The sequence below is a fragment of the Labeo rohita genome, chromosome 13 (genome assembly GCF_022985175.1).
Source record: "Labeo rohita strain BAU-BD-2019 chromosome 13, IGBB_LRoh.1.0, whole genome shotgun sequence".
In the NCBI taxonomy this organism is placed as follows: Eukaryota; Metazoa; Chordata; class Actinopteri; order Cypriniformes; family Cyprinidae; genus Labeo; species Labeo rohita.
Window position 1 is genome coordinate 9,767,361 of NC_066881.1, and position 18,546 is coordinate 9,785,906.

Below are 18,546 nucleotides of genomic sequence, written 5' to 3' on the forward strand. Positions count from 1 at the left end.
CTGTTTTTGCTGTATTTAAAATATAATCAATTAAATAATTACTTAATTAATGCACATAAATGATGAAGATGAAACACCCCCGTTTATGGAAGCCCATTTCTGCCACTGATGTTATTGCAACTTTATATCTCACAATTCTGACTGTTTTTCTCAGAATTGTGTGATATAGACTCATAAATGCGAGAAATAAAGATAACTCAATTCTGACTTTTTTTTTCTTGCCAAGTTTGTATTGGGAATTCTGACTTTTTCTCAGAATTGTAAGATATAAACTTGCAATTGCAAGTTATGAAGTCCAATTTTGAGGGGAATAAAGATCGATATAATCTCAGAATTGTGAGATCATATATCACAACTCTGACATAACTTGCAGTTGTGTGTTGTCAAGTCAGAATTGTGAGAGATAAACTTGCAATTCCCAGAAAAAAAACCAGAATTACAAGTTTGTCATGCAATTCTGAGAAAAAGTGACAGTTGTCAGTTTATATCATGCAATTCTGAGAGACATAATTGCAAGTTTGTCATGCAATTCTGAGAAAAAAGTCATAATTGTGTTTTCATCATGCAGTTCTAAGAAAAAGTCAGAATTTCCAGTTTATATCATGCAATTCTGAGAAAAAAAGTCAGAATTATCAGTTTATATCATGCACTTCTGCGAAAAACAAGTCAGAATTTCCTGTTTATATCACGCAATTTTGAGAAAAAAGCCAGAATTGTGAGTTTATTTCATGTACTTCTGAGAAAGTCAGAAATTCCAGTTTATGTCACGCAATTCTTAGTCATAATTGCGAGTTTGTCATGCAATTCTGAGAAAAAAGTCAGAATTGCGAGTTTATATCATGCGGTTCAGTGAAAAAAAAAAAAGAAAAAAAAAAAAAAAAAGTCAGAATTGTGAGTTTATAGCATGCAATCCTGAGAAAAAGTCAGAATTGTGAGTTTGTTGTGCAGTTCTGAGGAACAAAGTCAGAATTGTGAGTTAATATCATGCAATTTTGAGAAAAAGTCAGAATTGCGAGTTTATATGCAGTTCTGAGAAGAAAAAAAAAACTGAATTCTCAGTTTATATCACAACTCTGAAAAAGGAAATCAGAGTTGAGTTTATATCACACAATTCTGAGAAAAACGTCTGAATTGCAAGATGAAAATTCGCAATTGCGAGAAAAAAGTCAGAATTATTATTTTTTTTCTATTTTTTTTTATTTAGTGGTGGAAATGTGCTTTCATACCTTTTATCCTAAATTAATGTAAATTCTATAAACAATTTACTGACCCAAAACTTTGGTAGTGTATAAAAATTGTTTAATATATGGCCATTTAAAAAGTTTTTTGTATCAGCCGTTTCCACTGATGATTACATTTTGTTTGCTTTTTTGTTTGTTTTTTATGTTATTGTTGTATAGTCTTATATTTTATTACTTTACATTAGTTTTATGTGAATGTGGTAAAATTTAAAGCAAATTTTAGTACATAAAGTTTGTGGTCATTAAAATATATTACCTATAAATCTGTAGCCTGTCAGCCAACTACTAGATTTATAGCTTCTGATTTCATTCAACCTCTAAGTTAATACAGCTGAATTCATGTGCTCAGAATAATGCATAAGCTTACCTCAAACATAAAAATGTGTGCATACATAGGTTATGACTAATTTTTAAATGAATGAAATAATAAAAGAGGTAACAGTATGAAAGAAGACTGCAGTTATGTAACCTGGACTTGTGTTTTGCTGTAGGATGGATCAGGAGTTTTACCGCAGACACAGTATGACTGAATTGAAGGACGATACGGGCTCCAGTAAGACCCTCTCCGCAGCCGCACGCAGATCCTTCTTTCGCAGGAAACAGAAGCACAAACGTAGCAGCTCTAAAGATGGGAAAGACGTTGTGGCCTTGGATGCAATCAGCACAGACTCGATTCCATTCTTAGATGGTGAGACTCTCCAGTTTCCCACAATGCATTGCTGCTGAAATTAGCATTTTGATGAGATTGATGTTGACCCTGTTTTGTTTTTATTGGGATGTGGTCAGATTTTGTGAGTCTGGCCTATCAGAGAGTGCAGAAGATTGACTGCACGTCTCCCAGACCGGTGCTGATCCTCGGCCCGCTGGTGGATCCGGTTAAAGACATGCTGGTCAAGGAATCCCCAGGGAAATTCAGCAGATGTGTGCTTGGTAAACGTCCTCTGGTTTTTAACTGCGATGCGATCTCTATTGAAGTGATCTTTGTAATCCTAGTGTACGGTTAACAATTTATGCATTTATGGCATTGAGATTCATCAATACTGGTTATGAATACTTCTGAATGACTCCGCTCTCAAAATACAGATATCAATGCATTTGTCAAAGAATAAAAGCAAATAATTAAAGATATTTCTAGCATTTTAGTTGTCAGTTGATTGCTGCTGTTTACTAAAGCTACAAAGATAATCTATACATTAACTCTGAGCAAATTTTGCAGTTTTCTTGGTATTTTCTGTAATAGACAGCATAGTCATTTATGGACAACAGCATTATTGAATACAGAGGAAGTACCTGTACTTCATTGAGAGGGCATTGCTAAAATAAAAAGTTACATAACCATAACAAATTTTTGCAATATTAAACTAAATAACTAAAACTAATTTAAAAAATATGTAATTTCCACTTAAGTTGAAGTACTACAATTACTAAAATTGAGGGGAGGAAAAACTAAATGGAATTTACTAAATTAAAGTTAAAATTAAAATTAAAATGAAAACTGACATATAAAAGTAAAAAACAAATTTTACCCACTCAGTTTGGTTCCCAAGTGCTGCCGTCTCATTTTGCATTTACACAGTAAAGCAGTTTAAAAAAAATAAATAAATAAATAATAATAATAATATATACACTACCGTTCAAAAGTTTGGGGTCAGTACATTTTTATTGTTTCTTTTTTTTTTTTTTTCTTTTTTTTTTTAAAGAAATTAATACTTTTATTCACCAAGGATGTATTAAGTTAATAATTAAAAGTTTATTAAAAGTTAATAAATAATTTACATTGTTATAAAATATTTATATTTTGAATAAACACTGTACTTTTTAAACTTATTCATGAAAGAATCCTGAAAAAAAAAAAAAAAAAAAATCACAGGTTCCAAAAAATATTTGGCAGCACAACTGTTGATATTATCCAACATTGATCATTCTAGTAATAAATCCGCATATTAGAATGATTTCTGAAGGATCATGTGACACTTAAGACTGGAGTAACAGCTGATAAAAATTCAGCTTTTCATCACAGGAATAAATTCTATTTTAAAGTATGTTAAAATAAAAAAACATTATTTTATATTGTAAAAACATTTTGCAATACTACTGTTTTTTCCTATATTTTTAATCAAATAAATGCAGCCTTGATGAGCATAAAAGACTTCTTTAAAGACTGTTACAAATCTTACTGACCCCAAACTTTTGAACGGTAGTGTATATATATATATATAAATATAAATATATATATATATATATATATATATATATATATATATATATATATATATATATATATATACACTACCGTTCAAAAGTTTGGGGTCAGTAAGATTATTATATATATATATATATATATGAAATTATATAAATATAAAATAATATAAAATTATGTAAATATGTAAATAAATAAAAAGAAATTATATAAGCAATATATTAAATTATATTAATTATTTTTGTATATTAGGTAAATTAAAGAAATCATTACAATTTAAAGCAAGGATGCTTTAAATTGTAATGATAAAGACATTTACAGTGTTACAAAAGATTTCTATTTTAGATAAATGCCATTCTTCTGAACTTTTTCTGGATCAAAGAAACCTGAAAACATTCTAATCCGCTGTTTTCAAAATAATAATGATAAAAAATAATGTTTTAACAGTAAATCAGAATATTAGAATGATTTCTGAAGGATCATGTGACGAGTAATGATGCTAAAAATTCAGCTTTGAAATCACAGGAATAAATTACATTTGAAAATATATTTAAATAGAAAAAAGTTATTTTAAATAGTAAAATATTTCAAAAATTGTACTTGTTTTTCTGTACTTGAAGAAGAGACTTCTTTAAAAAATAAATAAATAAATCTTACTGTTCAAAAACTTTTGACTGGTAGTGTACATAGTGGTTGTGGTTACTTATGCAGTTTGTTTCTTTATTTTAAAATTAAAATTAAAATGATTATTTTTATACTTTCTTTTTCTCCCCAAAACTTTTTAACTGAATGGTTATTCTGAGAAAACTTCATGTTCACTTTATTTAAAATACTTGGAGTTCAAGCTGTCCTTTTATTTGCATCATTTGTTAATATTTAATTTTATAAAGGACTGTTGAATTGCATGTCAGTTTTTGCTGTGACAACAAAATTGATATCTAGAAACAAGAAATTTCACTGGTATTGTAAAAACTGGTAGTAGTAATCATTAGTAATAGATAAATGAGGCCGATTCAACCAGTTAAATATGAGTAAGCTGACCTTTGTTTGTCCTGCTTATCCAGAAGTGATGAAGGCTTCCCAGCAGGCCATCGAGCGCGGAGTGAAAGACTTTCTCTTCATCGACTACAAACGGAGGAGTGGCCATTTTGATGTGACTACTGTTGCCTCCATCAAGGAGATGACAGAAAAGGTTTGTCCACACCTCTGCTGAACGCTTCTCAGTCAGTTTTTTAAATCATTATAAATTAAAAAGCTAAAAATCTGACAAATATCTTTAAATTAGATGACTCTGAGGTTCATGTTTGTTGACTGTGCTTGCAGGATTGCTGTCAGTAAGCTCTTGTTTCTCTGTCGCTCATGCTGTAAATGTGTAACGTGACTCAGACCTGTTCTGTGCTGTGTCGTTCTCTCTCGTAGGACTGTCACTGTTTGCTTGACATTGCACCTCACGCTATCGAACGGCTTCACAGCGTTCACATTTACCCAATCGTCATTTTCATTCGCTACAAAAACGCAAAGCAGATAAAGTAAGTGTCCACATCCCTCTTCACAAGTACTTTTCGAATATATCAGCGAGCCAGCTGAGCCCTTGGGTGTCCTTGTGGGACCTGTCCAAACACACACACACATGCACACACAAACACACACGCTCTGTTCAAGGCCCTCCTGGCAAATTTGTGCGCCAAGAAGTTCCTGTGCGCTCCCTTAGGGCCCTGGAGACATTTGGGAAATGGAAAGCAGTTTTACTGTGTAGGCTGCTTTTGACTTGGAAGAACTGCCGTTAAATGAATGATTATCTTGGCTCGCGTTTGCCGTAACGTTCTGTAGATATAGAACAAGATATATGACCACATAGGCAGCCGCTTCAGTCTTTCTGTCTGTGTCTCTCTTTGCTCAAGGTTGTCTGCTGAAGGCCGCTTTGCGAGATCCCCTGCCCGGTTTATCAGACGAGGAAAATTAAAGCCGACTCTAGACTGTTAATATGCATATCACGGGTTCACAGCATACTGTACTGATAGCTCTCTAGGGGTGTGAGACTTAAAAGGACAATAAATCCCAGCTTTATTCTCCTGATAGCGCTGCATAACTGTGCCTTTAGGTCTTTTCGGCGCTCCCGTGTGGAGTTGCGAGAGCACTAATGGTGCAAAGTCGTCCCAACAGAGGTTTTTAAAATGGTGATTTCCCAGGAGGGTTAGAAAATCAAGCCTGCACTCTATCACTATGGGGATTAATGCAGGTCGTCTTTGACCTGCTGACTAGCACCTACTTAATATAAAGACAACCTGAGTTAATCAGTCCTGCTCTCATTAGCACTCAGGATCATCACATCACGTCATGTACAATGACTTAATAGGCTCTTGCGTTTCTTGAAACGCAGAAAGGCTTTCTGTGAAATCTCACATATACACCAGGGCTGGTTGGTGTATTAAAAAAATCATGATACGTTTGCTAGGAATGTGCACCAGTATAAAATAAAGCAACAGGATTTTGTTATTTTACAAAGAAAAACAGAAAAACAGACAAACAAATATACAGTCAATATACAATATACAGTCATGTGAAAAAGTTAGGACAGCCTATTGAACTCCATGGTTTTCCGTATCAGGACATCATTAAAAAAAATTGGACTATTTTTGCCGTACTTTAGATCAAATAAATGCAGACTTGGTGAGCAGAAGAAACTTCTTAAAAAAAATATATATATATATATTATTATTATTATTATTATTATTTTTTTTTTTTTTTTTTTTTTTTTTAACTGGTAAAAAAAAAAAAAAACTTTGACTGGGTGTGTGGGTGTGTACTTGTACTTGCTACATTGTGGGGACCAAATGTCCCCACAAGGATAGTAAAACCTGAAATTTTTGACACTGTGGGGACCACAACATGATTAAAAATAGTAAATGATGTTTATCTGAAAGTGTAACGATGCAAACATGTTTTCTGTAAGGGGTAGGTTTATGGTTAGGGGACAGACAATATCGTTTTGTCAGTATAAAACTATAGAAGTCTATGGAAAGTCCCCACAATTCACAAAAACAAATGTGTGTGTGTGTGTGTGTGTGTGTGTATAATTTTAGTTTTTTTATTTTACTATTAGTTTTTATTTAATAGTTAAAATAAGTACATGTAATATATCTAGTCAAAATGCATTATGATGTTATATACATATTATGTACGTGCATTTTAACTACATAGACTTTATTAGATACTTTTATTTTTTAAGGTAATAAATAAAAAAAAAATACTGGAAATGAAGCACTAAAATTATATATACTACATCTAGTAAAAATACAATATTTTATTTTATTTTATTTTATTTTATTTTGTTTTGTTTCCTTTATTTGGCCCATTTAACACACACTGACACAGATGACACCTGTCACAGCCAGGTGTTTACATAGACGTTTAGTTGTTTTGCCCTGCAGGAATCCGTTTCTCAAGGGAGCTGCACACTTTTACTCAGTTTTAGTATTTCACAGCTGATGTCTTCATTTTACAAGCGTTTTATTATTATGCACCCGTCCAAAATGTTGCTGCTTGAACCATGTTTGTCTCAGAAAAACAATGTCATTGTGCCAGTTTAATCTTGTAATGTCATTATGTGTGAAGTCTGAATGACTGTTCCGTTTCCCCGTGTAGAGAGCAGAAGGATCCAGTTTATCTGCGGGATAAAGTCTCTCAAAAACATTCCAAGGAGCAGTTTGAGATTGCACAGAAGATAGAGCAGGAGTATAGCAAATTTTTCACAGGTTTGCTATTCTCATCTGTTTAAATACGACACCATGTTCAGCATTACATCGTGAAACAGATTTATTTCTTTTTCTACATTAATATTCATCAAATATGTGACCCTGGACTACAAAACCAGTCTTGGGTAGCACAGGTATATTTATAGCAGTAGGCAAAAATGCATTGTATGGGTCAAAATTGTACATTTTTCTTTTATGCCAAAAATCATTAGGATATTAAGTAAAGATCATGTTCCATGAAGATATTTTGTAAATTAAATATATCAAAACGTATTTTTGATTAGTAATATGCATTGCTAAGAACTTAATTTGGACAACTTTTCACAGTATTTTGATTCTTTTGCACCCTCAGATTCCAGATAGTTGCATCTCAGCCAAATATTGTCCTGTCCTAACAAACCACACATCTATGGAAAGCTTATTTATTGATAATAAATCTCAATTTATGACTGGTTTTGTGTTCCAGGGTCACATATGATAATATTACTAATTTATTTCAATTGGAAGAAAGGAAAATATATCCGTGTATAAACTGCCTTTTTAAAAAAAAAAATATATTTTTTTTTATTCAGCAAGCATGCATTAAATCAAAACCGTAAATGCATTTATAATATTTCAGAAGATTTCTGTTTGAAATACATGAACTCACTGTTGTTTGACGTTTCCTTACAGGTATCGTTCAAGGAGGCACCTTCCCTTACATTTGCACTCAGATCGTGACTATTGTGGATCAGGAACAGAGCAAAGTTCTGTGGACGCCGCTGGGCTCTCCGTAGAGCTCAGAGACTTACAAACACTAGACTTTAAACACAACACACGCAAAGGTACACTAACGTTACGAGCGTCACGTTAAGATAGTGATTCTTTTTCGTCGTCTATTCGTTTATATTACGTCATTAATTGTAACTCTTATTTGTATATGTGTGTATGAGTGTCTGTAAATGCGTGTGAGTGTGTGTGTGTATGCAGAAGCAGGACGATAGCACTGAAGTATTTGTTCATTTGGTCTTCCTGACGGACATGTAAAGTTTTAGCAATGCTGCATTTAAGACACTCGTTTACAGAGCAATCAGTCGGTGAATTGTTTAACGTCTGCCTGAATGTGAAGTTTTCCCCCATACAAGCAGCCCTGCACCAAAACGGTATGCGTGACACCCTCCCACGTCCGACATATCAGCTCAAGGACTGAATCCTCGTCGTTTGTGGCCAAGTTTGTTGTGTAGATGTCAGTGAGCGTCGCTTTGAGTCGTAGTGCTTATCTATGGAGCTGAGACAGGTTTCTACGGGCCAAATGGAAGTGCCTTTGGAGATCTACTGAGCGTATGACAATGGCATGAGGTGAAAGCCTGGTATTTAAACAGTAAAACTTCTCCGATTGCACTCCAGGGCTAGACAGACCACTGTGTACTATGAGATTCTCATAGCAGAGCTTATATTTAAAGAGAATATCCCACGTAACACTTGTACTCGCGCATACGAAACTGAAGTACGGGCGCACACGTATGCGTATGTATGCAATTTCAGCGAAATATATAGAAATATATTTACTGTATTTTTACTAGGGGAGCGTGACGGAGCGTCACGTCTTAGCAAATATTAGCATGTTTGTGTGCGTGCGAGAGAGCGAATGCACGTTTTTGTTTGTGTATGTTTGTCAGTCACTTTTATATGTACTACACACTAAAAAAACAACAAAAAAATCACGAAAAGAAAAGTTGCAGGGTAAACCTGAAATGGTTTTCTTAAATCTGTTTAAATGTTAGTGGTTTTTCATTGCTATTTAATTATTATTTTTTGTTTTTTATTATAATTATTCAAGAGGCATGATATGTCTCACGCAGACCAGTAGCCCCGTTAATGTTGTGCCAAAAACATGTAATTTTCTTTCGTTTTTCTGTTTTGCACTTCCAATGTTTTGAACCCTAAACAAATGACTGTTTGTAGGTTTCCATTAGAATGGAAATAGGTACTATAATTTTTACTGTAAAATAATATCCATGTGTATCACTCCTGCACTCCTGCTACATTTCATTAACTGCCTTTTTTTTAAAAGAAGAAAAAAGAGAAATACTACATGAAAAAGGGATTTCTTATTACATTTTCTTTTTCACAGCAAGATCTCAGTCCATTGGGTTGAAATTAGACTTTTATTAAAGTGAATCTAACGCCTAACTATTATTCTGAATAGCTAGCGTGCGGTTTTACGCGAGGGATTCGTCGCCACCGAGTATTTAGGACGGTTAAAACACAGGTACTGTTTCCATTGGGATTTCTTTTATTCTAAAAGAATGTGATTTGTATGAAAACGTCATTAATGCGAGAATAAAAGTCATTTTCTGTATCTCACAATGTCATTAAATGAATCACGATGGTGTGTGTTTGATTGATGGGCGTATTCATTGTGCTGCGGGCTGAGATCTCCATCATATTAAGGGTGTCAAGCAGCTCCTTCCGCAGCGCCGGTTGCATCTACGGCAGATTGACATGTGCTGTAATTGAGTGTGGAGCTGTCTTATTTGTTGCTCCTCCTTGAAGCTGAAGCACTGCGTCTAACCATGGGGAAGATATGGTGTTAATTACTGGAACTAAGGTGAGCTCTCAAACAATAGCTGCGTCTGTACGACTGTCAGCGGCTGTTTGGGCTGGACGAGGCTGGTAAACCTGATTCTGTATGACGTGACTTTTTTTCATTTTTGCAAAAAATCCTTGTCAAAGAAGTTTGTTTAATCAGACCATTAGCTGACCATAGATAGATAGATGGATATAGATATTGATATAGATGGATATATATAGATATGGAGATAGATAGATAAATAGGTGGGTAGGTAGGTATAGATATAGATAGATGGATATAGACAGAAAAATATAGATGGATAGATAGATAGATATAGATAGTCTGTCTATCCGTCTGACTGATGGATGGATGCATGGATTAACTGATAGATTGACTGATGGATGAATATTGTTAGATTGACAGATAGAACAATTGAACAGCAGAGTGAAGAGTAGAAAGATGGAGAACAACAGAATGATAGATATTGTAAGACAGATAGATAGATAGATATTGATATAGATGGATATATATAGATATGGAGATAGATAAATAGGTGGGTAGGTAGGTATAGATATAGATAGATGGATAGATAGATGGAGATAGATAGATATAGATAGTCTGTCTATCCATCTGTCTGACTGATGGATGCATGGATTAACTGATAGATTGACTGATGGATGGATATTGTTAGATTGACAGATAGAACAATTGAACAGCAGAGTGAAGAGTAGAAAGATGGAGAACAACAGAATGATAGATATTGTAAGACAGATGGAAAGATAGATATTGTATAATGAATAGATATTGTAAGAGATAAAACAAACAAGATATTGTAAGATAGATATTGTAAGATAGATACAGATAGAAAAATAGAACAAATGAATGATAGAATAATAGATATTGTAAGATGGATATTGTTAGAAGGACAAATAGGTATTGTTAGACAGCTATTGATATTGTAAGAGAGATATTGTAAGATGAATAGATATTGTAAGAATGAACAAGATAGATATTGATAGATGGATAGATATTGTAAGATGGATAGATATTGAATGAATGATGGATAGATGGGTAAATATTGAAAAAGTACGAACAAGATAGATATTGTAAGATGTATAGATATAAGAGACAGAACTAATGATAGATGGATACATATTGGATGGATAGATAAATGGATGGATAAATGGGTAGATATTGTAAGAGAACAAACGAGATAGATATTGATGGATAGAATGAACAAATAAACCATAGATAAACACAGATATTGTAAGATGGATAGATATAAAAGACAGATAAAGACAGAACGAATGACAGAGATATTGTAAGATAGAGATTGTAAGATAGATGGTAGATATTGTAAAATAGAACGAATGAGATATCTATTGATAGATGATAGATATTGTAAGATAGATATAGATAGAACGATACATGGATATTGTAAGATGGGTAGATATTGATAAATATTGTAAGAGATAATGTAAGAGAGCTATAGATAGAACGACACGACAGAACGACCTACAGAATGATAGATATTATAGATGGATAGAAAGATGGAGAACAACAGAACGATAGATATTGTAAGATGGATAGATATTAATAAATATTGTAAGAGATAGATAATGTAAGAGATCTATAGATAGAACAAACAAATGAACAATAGAACGACATGATAGATAGAATGATCTATCTACATATCGATGGATAGATGGAACGAATAAACAACGGAACAATAGAGTTAAGAGTAGAAAGATGGAGCATGACAGAACAATAGATATTGTAAGAGAAATATTGTGAGATATAGATATTGTATAATAGCTAGACAGTTTAGTATTGTAAGAGAGAGCTATTGTAAGATAGATGTTGTAAAATAGATATAGATGGAACAATAGATAAACAGAATTATAGATGGATATTGTAACAGACATATTGTAAGAGATTGATGGATGTAGATATAGACTGACAGATACAGATAAAGAGAGACAACTGAATGTAAATATAGATAGATGCAGATATAGATACAAACCTAATAAATTTATCAAATTTTAAGTTAATGAATGTACAATGAACTAACATCTATTTATGAAATGAACATGAACCTAATTTAATAAATCCTATAATATAGCTGTTATTTTTTTAGCTCAAGTTAAAATAATGCATTAACTAATATTGACAAACTGACAGAAATTATATTGTAAAGTGTTACGAGAACGTAAATGACATTTTTCTTTTTTGTTGAACTATTAGTTTTAATTTTACCAATTTAAATCATTTGATCTCAACTGTCCATTAGCATTCACTATCCCACAACTTCACATCAGTTCAAGTGTGTACTCTAATGATACAATAATGAAACGCATACATCACATTAATTCACATATTTACATATTCGCAGCAAAGGCTGCCACTTGCACATTAATCGTTTGTGAAACAAGCTTTAAAAAAATGTAGCCAAAGACTTAATTATCATAATATGCTGCTTTAAAGAGACATTGAATAATAGTGTGCTTCCAGCCACACATTCCTTCTTGTTTCCAACTGCCCTTCAAACAAGAAAGAAGAGTCATCAGGTAAGCCCCAGCAAACATTCTCCTGAAAGAGAGGTCACTGGCTGTACGACAGCACATTTCCTTAGTAAGGGATTAGTGTGGTGTGTAGCACTGAAGATGCCCTCGGCCATGCCAGCGCTGATTATCACAGTTCAGTCATGAGAAGTCAAGCTCCTCCCCCAAGCGCGTCCTCATTTGGCTCGTGCTGATTTCTTGTCCTGAGCTCCCTCTCCGAACCGCTCTCAGCCACGGGAAGCCCTAAGAATGCCTTCTAGGTTCACCCTGAAATCAACATGTCCTTCAAGTCCCCTTTCTCTTCTTTTAGAAAGGGTTGAGTCTCCTAGGGTATCTGTTTCAAGACAGCTGCTGGTAGCTCTTCTGAACTTGAGAAGTATTACTAGAACTTGAGTGGTCAACCTTGAAAAATGCTACTTTTTTTTTGCCTCAGCATAATAAGTGTGCTCTCCAGCAACATTCCTGTGGATTTCTGTGTTAACGAAGCTTTGCATCTGCTGTTCTTTGACGTGGCTCTTGCAGGAACCGGTTCTTTAGCCCTCTAAGCTGACAGCTGGCCACGTTTTCCAGGAAGATGACCAGTCGTGGATCCTATTGCCCTCCATAAATAACACCACTGAAGCCGGGTCTGCAAGATCCAGACCCTACCAACTGGTGGCCTACTAGGACAGACGGCTATCTCTAGAAGATCTACTCACACAATGCAAGAATGTAGTTTCAACTCTAAAGAGAAGGATGGAATATGCTTCCAGCATAGCATGCACGCAAACATAGGGAGATATTGATAGAAAGTAACCTGTTTGATTGTTTTTTTGATGGTGGTAGTATTCATTTAGGTCATGTGTCTATTGAGTAACACTCAGGTCTGTCTTGTCATGGTGTAACCCTGAAACTAGAGCTACTGAGAGACCCCATGTGGTATAAATGTCAAATCACCAAGCTGTGTGTTTTCACACTAAACTTGCACTTCTGCCGTCGTCCAGTAGGAGGAGAAGTACCAGATGCTGTTTGAAAATGACTATGCTGCTCAGTGACTGAAAGCAAAATGAAAATCTAAATATAAAATACACTTGTGTCTATGTGTTCTTTATTTTACACTTAAATAAAAGACACTGGAATATTTTGGAGATACATGATCTGTTGATATGACTATAGAGCAGCATATAGTACGCCAGCTGACAGCCATCTACAAAGATTCTGTTTCAGCTTCTATTTTGGTTAAGTAATAGCATCTCTCAGACAGTAAATCATAACCATAAAAATCATAGATGTCAGTAAATCTGTTTTACACCTCATTTGGTTTTATCTATGTTTATACTTATTTAAGGGTCTCATTTCATGGCCTGTCAAGTACAGGCACAATGTAGCTTGTCATCTATCTTGTAAATATCCGAACAACACTACTGCTAGTACTAATGAAGCCTAACCTTTATATGTTATGTTTTATCATTAATATTAATACAATGAAATTCAGCAAGCTATCTTAAAACAACTCAACAGCTTATCACTTATCCTTGACCTTTGGGAAAACAGCTTAGACCTCAATGGTGAAACCATGACCAATTTACAAACACATGGATAAACATGTTGATGTGTAATGAAGCATCACATGACATCTGAACGCACAGGACACACTGTGCCTTTGACCTTATAGGATTTGCTTCTCTTCACAAAGACCGGTATTGCTAAATGTCCACGTCTGCCGCTGTACACTTCCAATAAAGATAGTTCATCTAAAGATCTAACCCACAAATATTTTGCTTTCAGATACTGAAAAATAAAATCTTTGTATGTTTTAGAAAACTCTAATGTTGTTATTTGTGTTTTCCATGCACACAAGTATTCCTGTAGCTTCATGAAATTACGGTTGAACCACTGATGTCACATGGACTATTTAAAGGATAAGCCCACTTCCCAAAACAAAGATTCACATATAATGTACTCACCCCCCGTCATCCAAGACGTTCATGTCTTTCTGTCTTCAGTCATAAAGAAAATTATGTTTTTGAGGAAAACATTTCTGCATTTTTCTCCATACAATGGACGGATATGGTGCCCCAATTTTGAACTTCCAAATGCAGTTTAAATGCGGCTTCAAACAATCCCAAATGCGGTGACAAAGTCTTTGCAACGTGAACATGCAAAGAAAATCAAACACCCTTAACAAAAAAGGTAAAACAGTGATATAGGACGATTTCGAAGTTGAGGGAGAACATGAGATGGGACTTTATTGACATACCTTAACTGTCACGAACCGGAACAAAAACAGTCCAAGTAAAGTAAGACAAGACGAGCGTTTGGCATTGAAAAGTATATAAATTGTATTTTTTAAATGAAAATCGCTTTGCTAGATAAGACCCTTCTTCCTTGGCTGAGATCATTTACAACTGCATTTGGGATCATTTGAAGCCGCATTTAAACTGCATTTTGGAAGTTTAAAATCGGGGCACCATAGCAGTCCATTTTATGAAGAAAAATGCTCAAATATTTTCCTCAAAAACAATTTCTTTACGACTGAAGAAAGAAAGACATGAACATCTTGGATGACAAGGGGGTGAGTAAATAATCTGTAAATTGTTGTTCTGAAAGTGGACTTCTTCTTTAATGTCCTTACTAACTTTCTGGGCCTTGAACAAAGCTGTCAATGCAGGCTCAGAAAGCTCTCAAATTGAATCAAAAATATTTTAATTTGTGTTCTGAAGATAGTCTTACTGGTTTGGAACGGCATGAGGGTAAGTAATTAATGACAGAATTTTCATTTTACAGCTACACTACGCGTTACTTTTAGCCATCTGGCGGTTAACGGTAAGTTGTATGTCTTTTGGTAATTAGACTAGGAAGTTTGGCTTTGTCTACTCATGTTTACAGATCACCTTGTGATCATCTTATCACAAGCGAATGCCACTAATCACTAATCACATTAAAATGTTTCAGTCCACAGCTATCAAAGCATTGTACACACCTTTACTAACTAGTGTGCTGGTGTGGTAAATTAAAAACCTGGAGTGAACCTTATGATTACCTTATGATTACCTTATAATTACAGAACATTTTGTGTGAAGAAGGGAAATATCTTGCTTTTCAGTCTGCGCATTGGACGTGTTGATGGAGTGTTTTTACAGCACGTCATCAGTGGCCATATTGGCAACAATGAATGTGAACAATGCCACTTAACTGAACGGAACTCGCTAATTTAGCTGATTATTCCTGCTGAAAATGGTCAGTTATTGTCATGCTTTGGGCTGTACTAATCGTTCAGACCGGGAAAAGCATTTGGAGTACTATAGCCTGCCAAAAGTTATAACAAATCAAGGAAAAGTGCAAAAAAACTGAGAAACAAAAGGCGTTTGTGGTTGGCCAAACTGAACCAGGATTTCCAGGGCAAGAATCTAGACAACACTGGTGTTTGTTGTTCTTCTTTCCAGTCAGGTAGGTGAAATATTAGGCTCATATCCTAAGTAATACTGCTTGTACATATCTTCACCACCTATTAACTTTAGCATGTCAAAATATTGCACGTTTTCCGCTTATAAGTCCTTCTCTATATGATTTAGCAGCTTCCACATGTTTTTTACGCGATTTGGACAGCACAAATGAGCAGAAAAATGTATTCAGCAATCCACGCTGTTATTTACATCCGAGTATCGCCAATATGGCCGCGCATCCGGTAACTGACCGAACCGTGAAGTAAGTGCAAACATTTAAAGTTTACAAATAAGTGGATCGTTTTGCTTTAAGATAAATTAGATTATATTATTAAATAAATACTCTAATTTCATAGAACTGTCATAGTTACCAGTTACACACAAGAGAGAGCGATATGCGAAATAGTAGATAGTCCTGCTAATATTCATTACAACAGATTAGAAGTGTGATATTGTTAAATACAGGCTTATATCTTATCTTATATCGCTTTAATACAGTCTCTTAAGCAAATCAAGAATGGAAAAGTGTGTCTAGTTTAAAAATATTATATGTATTGTAGATATTATTAATCTGTGTGGTTGTTTTTCCATTTTTTAAATATATATATTTATGAAGACTGTTGATGCGTTTAATAAAAAAATGTCCGTATGCTCTCTCTTTCGAGCGCATCGACCATCTTTATTATAAGGGTTTGGCTCCGCCCTCCTACCTGTAAATCTCCCCAACAATCTGTGGAGCAGATCTGACGGACTGCCTGGATCAGCTGAGGAAAGTGAATGGGGACAGCGACATGTCATTGAGAGCGGAATAATCGCCGAAACGCCGATATTTGAACGGGTTCTTCCACCGAGCCTCGCAAGACTACAAAGAGCAGCTTGGTTCCCAGCTGAATAGCGTTGGAGACATTGATTAAGTTGGCGTTTATGAGAGAAATATCGATTAGACACCGCTGAGGCGACCCTGTCACTGGATGGACGACAGGGAGCTTGGACGTACACAAGCCGCCTGAAGAGACAGCAGTGCGTCCGCGTTTCTCTCACGAATCCTTTTGCCTTCTCGCTGATAACAACCCAGACCACACGAATATTGGTTTTAGACTTCATTTTATTTTGAAGACATGGAAAAAGACGAGGAAAACCCTTCAAAATGAAAACACGAAGTCGTCATTAATGCGGATTTAAATGTCTCGCGCTGAGGGTAACGGACCCGCGATTTCTCCTCACGCTCTCCAAGCTGCTGCATTTCTCGCACAAAAACACAATTCACACTGAGCAGACGTGGATAGAAAAACAGAAGAAAGGAGAGGGATATTTGAAGCAATATGGCTGATGGCTGGGGTTGGGGGCGCTGGCAGGAGCTCTCCAAAGCTTCATCTCAATGCTAGCTGTGGCAGATGGCAACGGATCCTATGGCAGCAGCAGCTCTAGAATGAGTAATAATTTCAATTTTAATAAAAACCCGGACTCTTCTGTCTCTATATCGAAGATGGACCTGATCATCCCGTTCTCAGCAGACGTACCCTGTGACAACAATGGTCAGCGCATGTGGTGGGCTTTCCTCGCCTCATCCATGGTGACGTTCTTCGGGGGTCTCTTCATCATCCTCCTGTGGAGGACCCTCAAGTACCTGTGGACTGTCTGCTGCCATTGCAACATCAAAAGCAAGGTAACGCAAGCCCTTTTCCCTCTCCACGAAAAGCACCATTCGCTCGAATTAAATGCTCATGTTATCTTTGTGCATTGGTAGTATCTTAATTACCAAATGGCATTTGGATGGCAGTGAGTTGGCTTTGATAGAAGTGATTCATTGTGAGTAATACACTGGATCTGCACGACAATATTGCAGCAAGCACTCAGTCTGAAAAAAAAACAAAGATGCACACAGCCCAAAACATCTCAGTGTTGGCACATATAAAAAAAATAGAATTAAGAAATTCATATATAACGTGTCAGCAAATGAAAGCCTTTCATATAGGCCTTATTTGAATTAACAAATAGTTTGTTTTTTTTCTCCTTTTTTTGTGGTTTGTTGATGGATTAAAATGGTTGATGGGTGCCAGTTGAAAAAAAACAATTCAGAGAATACACTAAATTTAAATCAGGAATTAGAGATGTAGATGTGTACACAATCAGTAACCTGGTAATCCATTTAAACTGTTACTAGATTCCATCTAACCTTGTAAACAAGGCGTTTAGACATAGGATGACTGTCTTGACTGTCTTGAAAGTCATACAGGAACTTGTAAACATGATATTTGTTACATTGGCTAGTGGTTTGTTGATTGTTTATCAGAAGTATATAGTGTGTAGCCTTTTAAAACCGTATAATATGTGAACCTGGACCACAAAACCAGTCATAAGCTGAATAAATAAGCTTTACATTGATGTATGGTTTGTTAGGACAGGACAATATTTGGCCAAGATACTATTTGGAACTATTTGGAATCTGAGGGTGCAAAAAATCAAAATAGAGAGAAAATTGCCTTTAAAGTTGTCCAAATTAAGTTCTTAGCAATGCATATTGCTTATCAGAAATTAAGTTTTGCTCTATTTATGGTAGGAAATGTACAAAATATCTTAATGGAACATAATATTTAATACCCTAATGATTTTTGGCATAAATAAGAAGATCTATCATTTTGACCCATACAATGTATTATTGGCTATTGCTACAAATATACCCGTGCTACTTACGACACAAAACTTTTGTGGTCCAGGCTTACATATGTGGTTCATTAAGCGCAGTGAAATTAAAAGCAAGCAAGCACATTAATGTAGAGCATGGTCGTGTAGGGACACAGATTATCTTT

General features: G+C 35.0%; 2 protein-coding genes across 19 annotated transcripts in view; both read left to right on the forward strand.

Annotated features, from left to right (window-relative positions):
• Positions 1-9,570, forward strand: part of dlg5a (discs, large homolog 5a (Drosophila)) — an 88,577-nt gene extending 79,007 nt beyond the window's left edge. The window contains 6 exon segments of the mRNA XM_051126702.1: positions 1,733-1,929; positions 2,028-2,171; positions 4,506-4,633; positions 4,861-4,970; positions 7,087-7,196; positions 7,869-9,570. Of these exon segments, the coding sequence (XP_050982659.1) occupies positions 1,733-1,929; positions 2,028-2,171; positions 4,506-4,633; positions 4,861-4,970; positions 7,087-7,196; positions 7,869-7,972 (793 nt within the window). The 3' untranslated portion in view covers positions 7,973-9,570.
• Positions 9,571-16,455: 6,885 nt separating this feature from the next.
• Positions 16,456-18,546, forward strand: part of kcnma1a (potassium large conductance calcium-activated channel, subfamily M, alpha member 1a) — a 249,221-nt gene continuing 247,130 nt past the window's right edge. For 15 of the 18 annotated variants that reach the window (XM_051125706.1, XM_051125703.1, XM_051125709.1 and 12 more), the window contains exon 1: positions 16,457-17,402. In XM_051125706.1, the coding sequence (XP_050981663.1) occupies positions 17,115-17,402 (288 nt within the window). In that variant the 5' untranslated portion in view covers positions 16,457-17,114. Of the gene's footprint in view, positions 17,403-18,546 lie in introns of all 18 variants that reach the window. The other 3 variants (XM_051125701.1, XM_051125718.1, XM_051125717.1) reach the window with 1 other exon arrangement.